The 16901-nt window shown below is 33.0% G+C and overlaps 1 protein-coding gene across 1 annotated transcript in view; it reads right to left on the bottom strand.

Moving 5' to 3' along the window:
• LOC145297829 (mannan-binding lectin serine protease 1-like) overlaps positions 1–16901 on the bottom strand; it is a 366663-nt gene that overhangs the window by 99265 nt on the left and 250497 nt on the right. The window contains exon 5 of the mRNA XM_080144156.1: positions 4119–4234. Coding sequence (XP_080000282.1) covers positions 4119–4234 — 116 coding nt within the window. The remainder of the gene's footprint in view (positions 1–4118; positions 4235–16901) is intronic.

Below are 16901 nucleotides of genomic sequence, written 5' to 3'. Positions count from 1 at the left end.
ATACATTCATACACACACATGCATACATACATTCATACACACACACATGCATACATACATTCATACACACACATGCATACATACATTCATACACACACATGCATACATACATTCATACACACACACATGCATACGTACATTCATACACACACACATGCATACATACATTCATACACACACACATGCATACATACATTCATACACACACACATGCATACATACATTCATACACACAAACATGCATACATACATTCATACACACACATGCATACATACATTCATACACATACATACATACATTCATACACACACATGCATACATACATTCATACACACACACATGCATACATACATTCATACACACACATGCATACATACATTCATACACACACATGCATACATGCATTCATACGCACATATGCATACATGCATTCATACATACACACATGCATACATGCATACACACATGCATACATGCATTTATACATACACACATGCATACATGCATTCATAGATACATACATGCATACATGCATTCATACATACACACATGCATACATGCATTCATATACACACATGCATACATGCATTCATATACACACATGCATACATGCATTCATATATACACTCATGCATACATGCATTCATACATACACACATGCATACATGCATTCATACATACACACATGCATACATGCATTCATACATACACACATGCATACATGCATTCATACATACACACATGCATACATGCATTCATACATACACACATGCATACATGCATTCATACATACACACATGCATTCATACATACACACATGCATTCATACATACACATATGCATACATGCATTCATACATACACATATGCATACATGCATTCATACATACGCAGATACACATTCATACATACGCAGATATACATTCATACATACGCAGATATACATTCATACATACGCAAATATACATTCATACATACGCAGATATACATTCATACATACGCAGATATACATTCATACATACGCAGATATACATTCATACATACACATATGCAGATATACATTCATACATACACATATGCAGATATACATTCATACATACACATATGCAGATATACATTCATACATACACATATGCAGATATACATTCATACATACACATATGCAGATATACATTCATACATACACATATGCAGATATACATTCATACATACACATATGCAGATATACATTCATACATACACATATGCAGATATACATTCATACATACACATATGCAGACATACATTCATACATACACATATGCAGACATACATTCATACATACACATATGCAGACATACATTCATACATACACATATGCAGACATACATTCATACATACACATATGCAGACATACATTCATACATACACATATGCAGACATACATTCATACATACACATATGCAGACATACATTCATACATACACATATGCAGACATACACATATGCATACATACATTCATACATACACATATGCATACATACATTCATACATACACATATGCATACATACATTCATACATACACATATGCATACATACATTCATACATACACATATGCATACATACATTCATACATACACATATGCATACATACATTCATACATACACATATGCATACATACATTCATACATACACATATGCATACATACATTCATACATACACATATGCATACATACATTCATACATACACATATGCATACATACATTCATACATACACATATGCATACATACATTCATACATACACATATGCATACATACATTCATACATACACATATGCATACATACATTCATACATACACATATGCATACATACATTCATACATACACATATGCATACATACATTCATACATACACATATGCATACATACATTCATACATACACATATGCATACATACATTCATACATACACATATGCATACATACATTCATACATACACATATGCATACATACATTCATACATACACATATGCATACATACATTCATACATACACATATGCATACATACATTCATACATACACATATGCAGATATACATTCATACATACACATATACATTCATACATACACATATGCATTCATACATACACATATGCATTCATACATACACATATGCATTCATACATACACATATGCATTCATACATACACATATGCATTCATACATACACATATGCATTCATACATACACATATACATACATACATACACATATGCATTCATACATACACATATACATACATACATACACATATACATACATACGTACATACATATATACATACATACGTACATACATATATACATACATACGTACATACATATATACATACATACGTACATACATATATACATACATACGTACATACATATATACATACATACGTACATACATATATACATACATACGTACATACATATATACATACATACGTACATACATATATACATACATACGTACATACATATATACATACATACGTACATACATATATACATACATACGTACATACATATATACATACATACGTACATACATATATACATACATACGTACATACATATATACATACATACGTACATACATATATACATACATACGTACATACATATATACATACATACGTACATACATATATACATACATACGTACATACATATATACATACATACGTACATACATATATACATACATACGTACATACATATATACATACATACGTATATACATACATACATACATACGTATATACATACATACGTACATACATATATACATACATACGTACATACATATATACATACATACGTACATACATATATACATACATACGTACATACATATATACATACATACGTACATACATATATACATACATACATATATACATACATACGTACATACATATATACATACATACGTACATACATATATACATACATACGTACATACATATATACATACATACGTACATACATATATACATACATACGTACATACATATATACATACGTACATACATACGTACATACATACATACATATATACATACGTACATACATACGTACATACGTACATACATACGTACATTCATATATACATACGTACATTCATATATACATACGTACATACATATATACATACGTACATACATATATACATACGTACATACATATATACATACGTACATACATATATACATACGTACATACATATATACATACGTACATACATATATACATACGTACATACATATATACATACATATATACATATTTACATACATATATACATACATACATTATATATACTACCAGGCTGCTCGGCGTTTCTTTGTCATAAAATATGCATAAACATTAACTTTCGATTCATACAGAATCCGATACATGTGCAAGCAAGTATTATGAGTTTTTTTCTATTAAAAAGTTCACTTCTTGGAAGTAAAAAAAAAAAAAATACTCGAGCTGAAATCGAAACCAAAACCTTTAGACAGTGGGTTTATTACGATAACCATTAAGTCAGCTTGACACGTTTTACAAAAGTATTTTCAAAGCTCTTTATTTTTGACGTAAGAAAACCTTCAGGTGAACGATTCACGCATGCGCATTCATGAAACAGTTGATAGACGGTATAAAATCCGATGATCCCCCTTCCACGTACTAACTTTTTTAATTTCCACCCTTTACCCCCCCTTTTTTTCGGATGAAAACTGATTAAAATGTTTTCCACGTATCTGAATATCCTATACACAAAATTATCAGTCTATAGATCAAAAATTTGCTGAGTATATAGGTTGAGAAGTGTCCTCACACATATTCTCACTTCTGTAGATATATAGATTGGTATGGGTCGTAACATTTGTTTGCTTACAAGAATAAAATGTTAAAAAAAATTAACATTTCTAGTATTGCATTATTGAGCTACTTAAATGAACTTGTGTTGTTAATCTTTATATTTGAATAAAAAATTTTACATCAAAATGGTTTCTAAGCAACACATACAAATGAAGCCCCTTCACTAAAAATATATCAACAGTTATCGATATGAGAATATAAAAGTTGAGCACAAACCTTCAAGTGATAAAAGCAATCCGTATGGCCTCCGTAAGGTTTTGGGTAACCCGGACTGGAGAGAAAGCCGGGTGTGTTTATATTTGTCATGTTGCAATAATCCATTGCAGATTTCACTACAGAAAAGAAAAAAGAAGAAAACAAAATAAAAATTATTAATAATATCACAAGATACAACACACACAAAAAGATGTTTTATTTAAACGCTAATCGATTGTATAAACCATCAGAATGCATATTGGAATGGAGCCGTAAATCGATGGCAAGATTTAATGCTATCAAAACCAAGCTTCTTTCCTTTAACAATTACAAGAAACTTTCTATACTACTGATAGTCAGGACTTATAACACCCTGAGAGCTCTTCCATCAAACTCATCGGGTTAACATCCACAGGCAACATGAACTGGAAAAAACACATGGAAGATATTGCAAAGTTGCTGCAAAGAAGATAGGTCCTCTCTATATTGTCAGAAAATTATATTCGACGGCATCCTGTATCTGTACAAAGCCAACATTCTCCCATGAATGCGGTGTTATTGCTACAATCTAATAAGTCCCGCACTATCAACCATGTTCCAACCTCTGTCCCATCGCTGCAGTATTAAATCTCTGTGCTTGTTTTACAAGTACGTGACTAGAATGTGCTTTGATGAACTCATCACACTTGACCTACATACCCTGACAAATCCGTTTAGCAACAAAATCCCACCCTTTCACGGTAGGGGTCCCTACATGCCGGAAAGCCTTCTATTCTAATACCAATTTTCTTCGGACTTCTAGATTTTGGAATTCCCTCTCTGTTACGTTTCCTGGCTGTAGTTACATGCAAAATATAAAATATAATCTCCTTGCATAGTCATCGGTTGATATGATCCTAAATAGTAGCTCATTACGTCCCATTACCAATATGGCTTGTTGGAGGTGAACATGAATTAAAAATACAAAAATAAATTACTTAATGACTTACAATAAACAAAAAATCTAATTTAGCGCATTTGATTTGCACGTTCATACTTAATTATTGGAAATAGAAAATACAGACACACACATTCATATATATATATATATATATATATATATATATATATATAATTTTTTATTATTTGGGGTAGACAGTTACATATGGTCGCTACAAATAGCCATCTGTTTCAGTCAAAGAGACTTCATCAGGCGACCTGGAACCTCTCGACGCCAAAAAGATAAACCTTTTGGACACCTCAAACCGGTATATATATATATATATATATATATATATATATATATATATATATATATATATATATATATATATATATATATATATATATATATAAGAATAAAAAAGCATTGGAAATGCAAAAGGATATAGGGATGGTATGCCAAAAAGTATACAAACAAGGTAGCTATGAATGGCTAGGCACATGGAAATAGAATTGCATCCAAAGTATAGCCCTATAGCTTTTCTCCAATCTTCATTCCGTGCCATCATTACAGTTGTAAAAAGCTATAGGGGTATACTTTGGATGCAATTCTATTTCCATGTGCCTAGCCATTCATAGCTATCTTGTTTGTATACTTTTTGGCATACCATCCCTATATCCTTTTGCATTTCAAATGCTTTTTTATTCTTGTTAATTAGTATTTTTACTTACAGTCTTATTTTTAAACGTACATTCATGATAGTATTGTCTTTTTTAGGAGGCGGCTCATTGCCGCCTCCATTAGTAGCAGGTCGCTTCCTGCTGGGTTTTAGGTCTTTGGGTTTTGGGCCTTAGGAGTTGCCTCTTGGTCCTCCATCGGTTCTATATTACATAGAGAGTGCTACCGCCTCTCTGATAAAACAGTTAGAGTATTATAAAGTTCTAAAATGTTCATACCTTCACTATTAAATTTTTCTTGACTTTCTTGCAGTTTCTTTTGCGGTTAATTTAACTTATTTCCTTTGGCGTTTGGTGAGTTCTTAGAAGAACTGGTCTGATCTACTTTTCTTAGCGAGCGAAGAGATTCAGCTGCATTTAACAATGGTTGCTATAGTGTATTTTTGCGCATGCGTGAGAATTTCAAGTTTCCTCCTTATTTTTCAATAGTTTGACAGTAGTCATGTGTCTTTCTGCCAAGAGCGACAGACGTCAGTGTTAGCCGTGATCGTCTAGAGGTTAGGACTCCACGTTGTGTCCGTGCTAACTTAGGTTCGAATCCTGGTCACAGCATTGACATTTTGTACATATTTTACAGTCCAAAATCTGAAGAATTATTTGTTTTTATAAATTGTTTTTTGACGTCGCACTTGCTGATAGGTTACTCTTATAACAATTTTGATCAACTGAGATAAAGATTTCGTGGTTTCATTAACGCTGGTGGGTTACTGTTTAAAGAAAAAACCTTAACGTTCACCTCAAATATTCAGCGTCCAAGAAATATAGGCCACTGGCAAACTGAAACGTCTGTGAGCATCCGGTGTATTATTTGGAGCTGTCCCTTTTGAGAGAAGTTCCGTGTTCGAAGTGGTCTGTCTACATTGGGTATATAGTGTTTAAAACTTGTTATTACACGTAATCTTATTTAATTATGGAGTTAGCTAAAAAGCGATGGGTCACTGCACTTCTCCGTGTAAAGAGCAGACGATTGATGCTTGAACTGTTGTCAGAGACCGTTCGTACACCGAGATACATCGTCTCAAAAGAAAGAAGAAAGAAGAACAATTGGCCATTTTTGTACCCTTTTTTTTTTTTTTTTGCTCTCTTTTGGCATTTTAACCGACGTTCTGACACTCGCTGGATTCGTATGACACTTCTCTGTAAGAATATGTGCTTTTTGAAACTTATAAGTTGATTTTAGTTGAGATTTGGATAGTTTTGTTTTGTAGGCGTATATAGGCGTGTACGGGCCATCCCTATATAGAGAGTGCTACCGCCTCTCTGATATATATATATATATATATATATATATATATATATATATATATATATATATATATATATATATGAGAGAAAGAGAGCGTGCAGCAGAAATATTTCCCACATTTTTACATGCAAGCTCCCCAGTCACACTCATGCAGTTTCGCAGTTTCTGAGCAATCATTAATTTGTATGGATGGACTTGCACATCAGTGCGTAGAATTATTTTGACTATTCTATCAAACAATCCCAAGAATAAAGCATGTTTGCAAGCTAAACATGTTGGAGAGATAACAGAAAGTCTCACATCTCGAATACTGTCTGGCGTTCAAGTGCTTCGAGGCCTGCCATGTGGCTTTCTTATAAATGACTCGAACACGTGACTGCGGTTCACGTATATTTAAGGAGATGAAAACTGGTGTGAGTCAGTTCAACGTGCGAATTTAAATGCGAACACTTTGCGGTTTACTTGCCAATTCGCCAGTTGTTGCTACTCGACACGGACTTCTATTATTGTACCTAACGGAATAAATGTATTTTCTAGTTTATATCGGTGTATTGTTATCCTACTTGACTCGACAATACAACAGGGTGAATAAAAGAAGCGGTCAGTGGTCGGTTGGCGATAAATGATAATTTATAAAATGCTGAAAACGTCTTATTGCTTGGCCATTTCCGTATCTAAAAGAAGGGAAAGAATCACTGATTTAAGTCAATTAAAGATTGCAAGTAATGAAACGTGCGACGCTCATCATGTGTTTAGATGAGCGAAAAATATATGAAAATATGTTACTCTATTTTATGACATCATATCCAGCTTTTATTTTTAAATATCAACGAGTCATCTCTTATTAAGGCTGAAACGCCACAAGAGGATAAGGACTAATGAGTTGAACAGGACTCGAAAGCGATGTATAAAATGAGCAGAACTTAATTATTTAGATGATTCTACGGGAATTTATTTAGATTAAATTTGAAAACGACCATGTAGTAGTCAGCCGGAAAACAGCGCCGTGAAAATTTTTTTTCCATATACGTGAATTTCTTGGAAACAAACCATGTTCATGAAAGTTCTGTTTAATTCTAGATACACAGGGAGAAAGAAAATTATTTACAGTGTTTGGTAACAGGATGAATTTTTGCTGTGACTGTTTTACAGAAAAACCAGAAATTGGAGCTCAGTCGAGCACTTACCATGAGAGTTACGATAAAGTAAAGGAAGTCTAGTAAGAAGCTTAAGGGAAGAGAGGGCAAAGAAAGAAGGGGAAGAATGGGAGAGAAAGGAAAGATGGGGAGAGAGGGCGAAAGATGAGGAGAAAGAGGGTAGGGGGAGAAAGAGGAATAGGTGAGGAGATAGAGTAAGTTGGGGAGAAGGGGTAGGTGGAGGAGAATGGGGTAGGAGGGAGAGAAAAAGGGTTGGTGGGAAAGAGAGAGGGAAGAGTGGGGGGAACAGAGGAAGGAAAAGGGAGGAAGAAGAGAGAGGATAGGGGAAGAGAAAGGAAGAGAGAAGGGAGAGGGGAAAAAGAGAAGGAGATGGGAAAAAGAGAGGGAGAGGGGAGGGGGTTCAGATTAGGAAAGGTGATGGAGAGAAAGAGCAAAAAGTAAGAGAAATTTTCAAATAAACATGTTACACAAACTCTTCTATTTTGTTGCCATACCCCCGGGCAACACCAAATAACCATGCTGGTTCTTAATATTAAAAAAATAATAAGTGAGACTATGATCTGTATTCAGCAATCAAAAAATGATCTGCATGAAGAAAATAACGTTAATAAGAAAAAATCTAAACGTTAACTCGTCAGGTGGTCATTGTGGGCGAGATTTTCATGCGCTCAAAGCAGCGTCAGATTAGAGTAAGGCATGCTGTACATTTTATGCGTATGTGTGTGTGTGTGTGTGTGTGTGTGTGTGTGAGGGGGTGTATCGCTATTATGCGAAACGACTTCCGCTTTAACAACATTAAAAAGTAATTAACCCATTAAATGGTAAATAAATTCGCTTTCGGTATCAGATGAGCACTTTAATAAATATGAGGGCTTTAAGAGATCCGAAGAGATAAAAAGAAAATAAATCTATCATTATATATATATATATATATATATATATATATATATATATATATATATATATATTATATATTATATATATATATATATATATATATATATATATATATATACTAGCATCTCAGCCCGGCGCTGTCCGGGTGTTTGGAGATGTATGGTGAGCAAAAAAAAAAAAAAAAAAAAACTGGTAGTAGGAAGGCAGGCTCGAACCCGTACCGCGAAGGAGGAAAGGAACGAAAAAAAAAGTAACATCTTTGCTGTTACGACCACCGTCAAACTGGAAGTGACGTAGTTTAAATTAAGGCTAGACAATCGAAAGGAGAGGATGACTTTATAAAATATATGGGGGAAAAAAAGTCACCCCTTAACGCTTATTGTTTTGGGCTCAAATCAAGTTATTAAGTTAGATACATGTCTAAGGAACCGGTTAGAAAGTGTTTATACCCAAAAATGGCGGAGGAGTTTGGTAGAGTTCTCAAAGGTAAAATCGTTGAACGAATTTAAACGCTTAACAACCAAATTTCTGGCCGCATACCGATTACAAAGATTTTCCCATATCTCAGTACACGGTATATCAAATTTCGAGTCTGTAGACTCAAAATTGACAGAGTTATTGCGTAGCGAAATGTACACAGACACACACACACACACACACTTTAACTTTTATAGATATACCAGCATTTCAGCCCAGCGTTGCCCGGGTGTTTGAAGTTGTATGTTGAGCAAAAAAAGCGGTTATTTTTTTTAAACTTTGACCCCTATTATAACCCCTTAACGTTCATTTTTGGGGCTCAAATCAAATTATTAAGTTAGGCCCATGTCCAAGGAACCTATATCTAAAATTTCAAGTGTTTATACCCAAAATTGTCGGAGGAGTTTGGTAGAGTTCTCAAAGGTCAAATCGTTGAAATTTGACCCCTTAACAGCCAAATTTCTGGCCGAAAAACAATTACAAAGATTTTCCCATATCTCAGTACACTGTATATCAAATTTCGAATCTGTAGACTAAAAATTGGCAGAGTTATTGTGTAGGGAAATCTACAAAGACAGACACACACAGAGACACTTTCACACCAAACACCATATCCATGTACGGAAACTTTGATTTTATCACTCTGGTCACGTCCCTGTTATCTGGATTTGTATTTTGAGGGTGATGGCAATGGTCCTGTTGTCATAACTTGGATCGGTAGAAGAATGAGTTGTACAACGGCGCATCTCTGATTTTGCTTGTTGAACATTGTAAAAATACTCGTTTCTCTTAGGTAAAGTGCAGCAAACATAGATGTTAATATACATTTTTTCCTTTCCCAATGAATAAATGAAGATAAAAAACTCGAAGCATAAAATCTTTTACCAAAGCATCCAGATTTGACATTAACTCAAAAAAACGTTTCCTAAAAAACTATAATATCAAAGATGATAACAAAACTAAATAAACTTCTACACTTACTTACACAGCGGTTTTAACCTTTTTTTTTTACTCGCGTTCAGCCCCTAACAAGGGATATAGCCACTTGGACGCAAAAGGATTATATTTTGGACCATGCCTAGGAAAGATTAACAAGATGCTGGTTTACGTTACATTTAAACTTCTGCATATCAGTACACCCGGGGAAGCAGGTAGTAAGGAAGGAATTCCAAAGTCTAGCTGTTCAAGAAAAGAAACTTTTAGAGTAAAAACTTTCTGGCATTTTTTAACCTCAACAGTGAAGGGGTGTGATTTTGTTGATATGCGGGTTTATAGGGATTATGTACGTCGAGAGGGACACAAGTGCAACGAGTTCATCAGAGCACTTCCTATTAAAACAGGCATAGGGATGCAACATTGCGGACAGAGGTCGGAGCTTAGTTGATAACGTGGGACCTATAGGTTGAAAACATTTTCCTAATTTCCACTACTCACGATTACTACCATGGATTACCATACACTCTTTAACTCTTATCCTCGAGTGCCCTCCAGGCCTTGATAAGTGGTGACTCCTTTGTAAAAAAAAAAAAAACTTAATATCAATACGTTTTTGCTGTTTGTTTTTAAAAAATTTTTTTTAAATATTTAAAAAATTTTCTTTCTGGTAACGCAAGGCGCCTCCTTACCTCCGCTAATCTGTGGGAAACCATGACATGATCGAGAACCCACTTTCTCCCCATCATCAGAGCAACATGAGGTCACAGAAAGCCAAGTACGTCCAAGGATGGAATACTGTTGCCATATCTGGACAGGAGCTGCTAAAAACAGCCTATCCTGCCTTGACAGAGTACAAAACAGACTTCGTGGCTTAGTGGGGGGTGCCCTTTTCTCTACCCTGCAACCTCTCTCCCACAGAAGAGACGTTGCGAGCCTATCCTTATTTTATCGTTATTTCCACAGGTGCTCGTCTGAACTCCAATCTCTGGTCCCCCTCGCCAATCTTTCACGAGAAACACCCGTCTAGCTGAATCCACTGTGAAAAATTTTCCCCACTCTTTATCTGTGCCTAAATCAAAACGTGGATTCCATGAACAAAGCTTTTTTTCTTAGAACTGCACGCCTGTGGAACTCTGTTCCGTCTGCCTGCTTCCCACCAGACTACAACTTGGATGTATTCAAGTCCAACATAAACAAATTCCTAATGAACCGTCCCCTTAAGTAAACACTTCATCAAATCTCCACACTAACGTACTGTACTTGCAATAACCCTTATCCCTGAGTGGCTTCCGGGCCTTGATAAGCGGTGACCACCGTGTAAAAAAAAAAAAAGAAAAAAAGGTGGATGATGTAATATGGAATCAAACAGATATAATTCTGTTCATGATTTCGTATTTTTCGTATTCCGTTGTGCTGAGCAAAAAATACCTCTGGGTACAACATTCAAGACAATCGCCTAATATGGGAACTGCTCGGGCAGAAAGAAACTGCAAACTATTGTCTGTACAACTGCAAAGAAAACTATGCCAATACATCAAACTCTTTATTCGAGAAACATCGTGAATAAGGTTCTGATTCAGAGCACCTTATTCGGTAGAAATAAATAACAATGAATTCATAAATGCCTCTAGGGAAATAGATAGATAGATGTACTTTCTGTGTTCTTGAACTCTGAAGATAAGAATTAATTATTCGTATTTTGATTCTTCGTTTTATCCTATGTAACCTACGATATTTTTTCATGTGTAACCTGTTGAACTCAATATTTCTGTCGAACGCTGGAATCTGCACAGAATTTCGAAATGTATCCTTAGGATTAGCATGGTTTCGTTTTGTCAGAAGTCCTAAGTAATTCGCAATTGTATTTTGGGCCTTTAAAAGTGTAACTCTTACAACTGAATTTCACTAAGTAATCTATCCACTACGACACGGGTCTTTGCGGATAATTATAGTATGAATTATAGGGGCCTTTAACCTATATATATATATATATATATATATATATATATAATATTATACTATTTATGACTAGTTCCTTAATACTATTCTTACACACAAACACGCGCGCGCACACACACACACACACACACATATATATAATTTATAACTAATGTTTCCTATATTGATTTCAACAGAAAGATTCCCGAGTTCGACAAGATACACCTGAATAAGGTTGGATATTACATCGACCGAAACGGTGTGTAAATAACACTCATGATGAGACCACTACAGCTTGGAATGACAAAATTGTCGCCCTAGAAAAAACGACATGATTCAATTTCCGTTTGATGAAAACCGGTTTTATATTTTCGTTGCAGATCATCTACTAGTTGGCCAGTTGTGTACAAATCTCAAGAGCGATAGGAGTCTTCTATTATGTCTGAAAGTGACACAATGTTTAACGAGCGAGATCAGAAATGCGCCCTTGTACAACTCATGCTCTCTACCAATCCAAGTTATGACAACAGGACCATTGCCAGCACCCTCAAAATGCTAATCTGGGCAGTTCAATGCTTGTGGGACGTACCCAGGGTGATGGAAAACAAAGTTTCCGGCCACGGTTATGGTCTTTGGTGTGGTTTCAAGTGAGGCCACATCATGCCACCTCACATCTTCGAAGTCGGCTTGAAAGTCAACACCAAAGTGTACCTGGATGTGCCGAAGAGTGTGGTTATTCCCTGGTGCAATCAGCTGGCCGCTGGCAAACTCTGAGTGTGGCAGCAGGACTCAGCGCCGGCTCACAAGTCCAAAGAGACCCAGACTTTTCTTCAAAAGGGGTGCTATGACTTTGTACTCTTCTTTTACTGGCTCCGCTTCTCCCCAGACCTAAACCCGCTGGACTACTTCGTTTGGTTATACGTCGAGAACATCACCAACATGACCTCTCACAACACCAAAACCATACTGATCGCTGCCATCCGCCTAGCTCCCACCGACGCTTGTGGAAAAGACATGCTCTTAGTTCCGAACCCGTATCGAGGTGGTGATTGAGGCTGAAGGCGGCTACATTGAATAGCTGTCAGCTCCACTACATTATCAACTTTCTCGTTCTACGTTGTAAATGTTTTTTGTTGTTAAATTAAATGAAATGAATGACCAGTGTTCATTTTATTTTCACATGCAAAAATCATAAAAATCATAAAAATATTTTAATCAAATCATTGAAAAAAATTGTAAAAATATTTTAATCAATCCATTAGAAAATTGTAAAAATATTTTAATCAAATCATTGAAAAAAATTGTAAAAATATTTTAATCAAATCATTGAAAAAAATTGTAAAAATATTTTAATCAAATCATTGAAATAAATTGTAAAAATATTTTAATCAAATCATTGAAAAAAATTGTAAAAATATTTTAATCAAATCATTGAAAAAAAATTGTAAAAATATTTTAATCAAATCATTGAAAAAAATTGTAAAAATATTTTAATCAAATTATTGAAAAAAATTGTACAAATATTTTAATCAAATCATTGAAAAAAATTGTACAAATATTTTAATCAATCCATTAAAAAATTGTACAAATATTTTAATCATTCCATTAAAAAATTGTACAAATATTTTAATCAATCCATTAAAAAATTGTACAAATATTTTAATCAATCCATTAAAAAATTGTACAAATATTTTAATCAATCCATTAAAAAATTGTAAAAATATTTTAATCAATCCATTAAAAAATTGTAAAAATATTTTAATCAATCCATTAAAAACTTTTAAAAATATTTTAATCAATCCATTAAAAAATTGTAAAAATATTTTAATCAATACATTAAAAAATTGTACAAATATTTTAATCAATACATTAAAAAATTGTAAAAATATTTTAATCAATACATTAAAAAATTGTACAAATATTTTAATCAATACATTAAAAAATTGTACAAATATTTTAATCAATACATTAAAAAATTGTACAAATATTTTAATCAATACATTAAAAAATTGTAAAAATATTTTAATCAATCCATTAAAAAATTTTAAAAATATTTTAATCAATCCATTAAAAAATTTTAAAAATATTTTAATCAATCCATTAAAAAAAATGAAAAATCAAAATCATACGGTTCAACTTTCTAGTTTTAGATGTTTCCTTTCTTTCTTTTTCTAACTTTACCAATTGAGACGTTTTTTTATGCGAATATAAAATTAATGCGAGCATTGGAGAAACATACTTTTTTATCAGTCACTTTTGACAGAGATGCATCAATAAAAATGGCGCCCATCATCAACTTAATAACTTAGTTTGCAACTTTTATGGTAAATTGTTTTGGAACTTCCGGCCATCGCCACAAAAACGTGGATAAAGAGAAGCAAAAGTCAAGGGAAGAGAGTGGTGGGGTTGCGGAAATTCCCAGTTAAACATCTTTTTTTGTTTGCAGCTGTTCAATGTGACGAAGCGTAGGCAGACGAGGGGGGGGCGATTGGCGGAAACCAACGAAATAATCAGTTTTGTTCTGCCTAATAAAAACATATCAAACAAAAAATCTTTTGTATATATATAATACACACATTATACATAAAAAGTATATACTCATTATACATATATATACATGCAATATATATATTTAAATATATTATACATACAGATATACACACAGTATACATAAAAATACGAATTAGACATTAACACACATATATACAAGTACACATATATATACGCATTACAGATAATATACTCATAATATATACACACATTATACATATATACATTACACATATAACATACACACGTTATACACATTACATACACACATACAGAATATATATATGCACACATATATAATATATATAATATGTATACATACATTATACATAATATATACACACAAATTAACCCACTTAAACCTACAAATGCATTTTGCACATGCATATATATATATATATATATATATATGTATACACACACATTATACATAATATATATGCACACAAATTAACCCGCTTGAACCTACAAATGCATATATATATATACATACATACACACGTACACTCAACATACACACATATATATATAATACACATTATAACTACACATTTTACATATAATATATACATACATTATACACAGAGATATACATTATACACACACACATACACATTATATATATATACACATACACATTATATATATACACATTATATATATACACATACAGATAATATATATATATATATATAGACATTACACATATATAATATACACCTAATACATATATAATATACACATAATACATATATATATGTACACACAAATTAACCGACTTTAACAAATAAATGTTCATCACTATATTTATATACTAGCTGTACCCTGCCATGCATTGCTGTGGCTCAATTTAGTGTACGGAAAAGTCTAATAAAAAGAGAAAATGCATGTTTCTTATAGTCTTAGTACAGTAATAGACTCCCCCCCCCAAAAAAAAAAAATATTAGGAAAGGGCGAAAATGCAAAAAGAAGTGGTAGTCTTGCAGTACATAATGATCTGTTTTATTAGTGTTTTTATTTAATGTAAAATGTTTAATCATCTCGAAGAACACAGTGTTTATGGATGTATTCGGAGAAGACAAATCGTCGCGGACTGTGGCGAATGTGTTAACTTTGGGTAAATAATTTAAAAACTATATAAAACAGTGTCAGAGTGTTTTAGTCTGAACTGACTTTCCCGAACGTAACGTAAGCAACATCATTTGTATGTTTGAACTAAATATTATAGCAAATGTAATTTCGTAAATGAAGAAGCATTCATAAATGTTAATTTAAACACGTGCAGATTTCTTTAGTAAAGAAAAAGCAATCATATTTTTCGGATCTTAATCGGACGTTTATCGGGTTCTTTATTTTGTTTTTCAATTGGAATGCAAGTAATTTCCCGATATAAATATGTAAATAATAAATGTAAATAATAAATTGTTCATAATTAGATTCCTAGGTTAGAGTAGTCCAAACCGGAACTAAAAACCGAGTAGTCGCGCAGTTTATGTTTATTTTTTGATTTTCAAGTGTAATGCAAGTAATTTCACGCTATCGTAGCGTTGTAATAATAATTTGTAAAAAATAACTTATTTGAATAATCTATATATTAATAGGGTAGCGTGTGTGCTATTTATTTTGTGTGTCTTTCAGTTGTTTCATTGTTATGGACTTCGATTTCTTTTAATAAATAATTTTTCCAAGAATTCTTTATAAATTTTAGTTTAAGTTTCGATTACAGCTGATGGCACTCAAGTCATTTATTTTTTTTATAAATAATTTTATCAAGGATTCTTCATATACACTTGTGCCCGATATTATTCATACCCCTCCTTGAAAATTGAGTTTATTAGGTGTAACTTTGTAAGAATTTATTGTTTACGTCCATATTGATACATATTCTTAATAAACCTCTTCTGATCATTTTCGTCATTTTAAAATCACGGGATACTTGTAATA

Source organism: Euprymna scolopes, chromosome 18 (assembly GCF_053919585.1).
Source record: "Euprymna scolopes isolate OS-2025 chromosome 18, ASM5391958v1, whole genome shotgun sequence".
NCBI classification, from domain to species: Eukaryota; Metazoa; Mollusca; class Cephalopoda; order Sepiida; family Sepiolidae; genus Euprymna; species Euprymna scolopes.
Note: the sequence above shows the minus strand (reverse complement) of the source record. Positions and strands in the feature narration are given on the sequence as shown.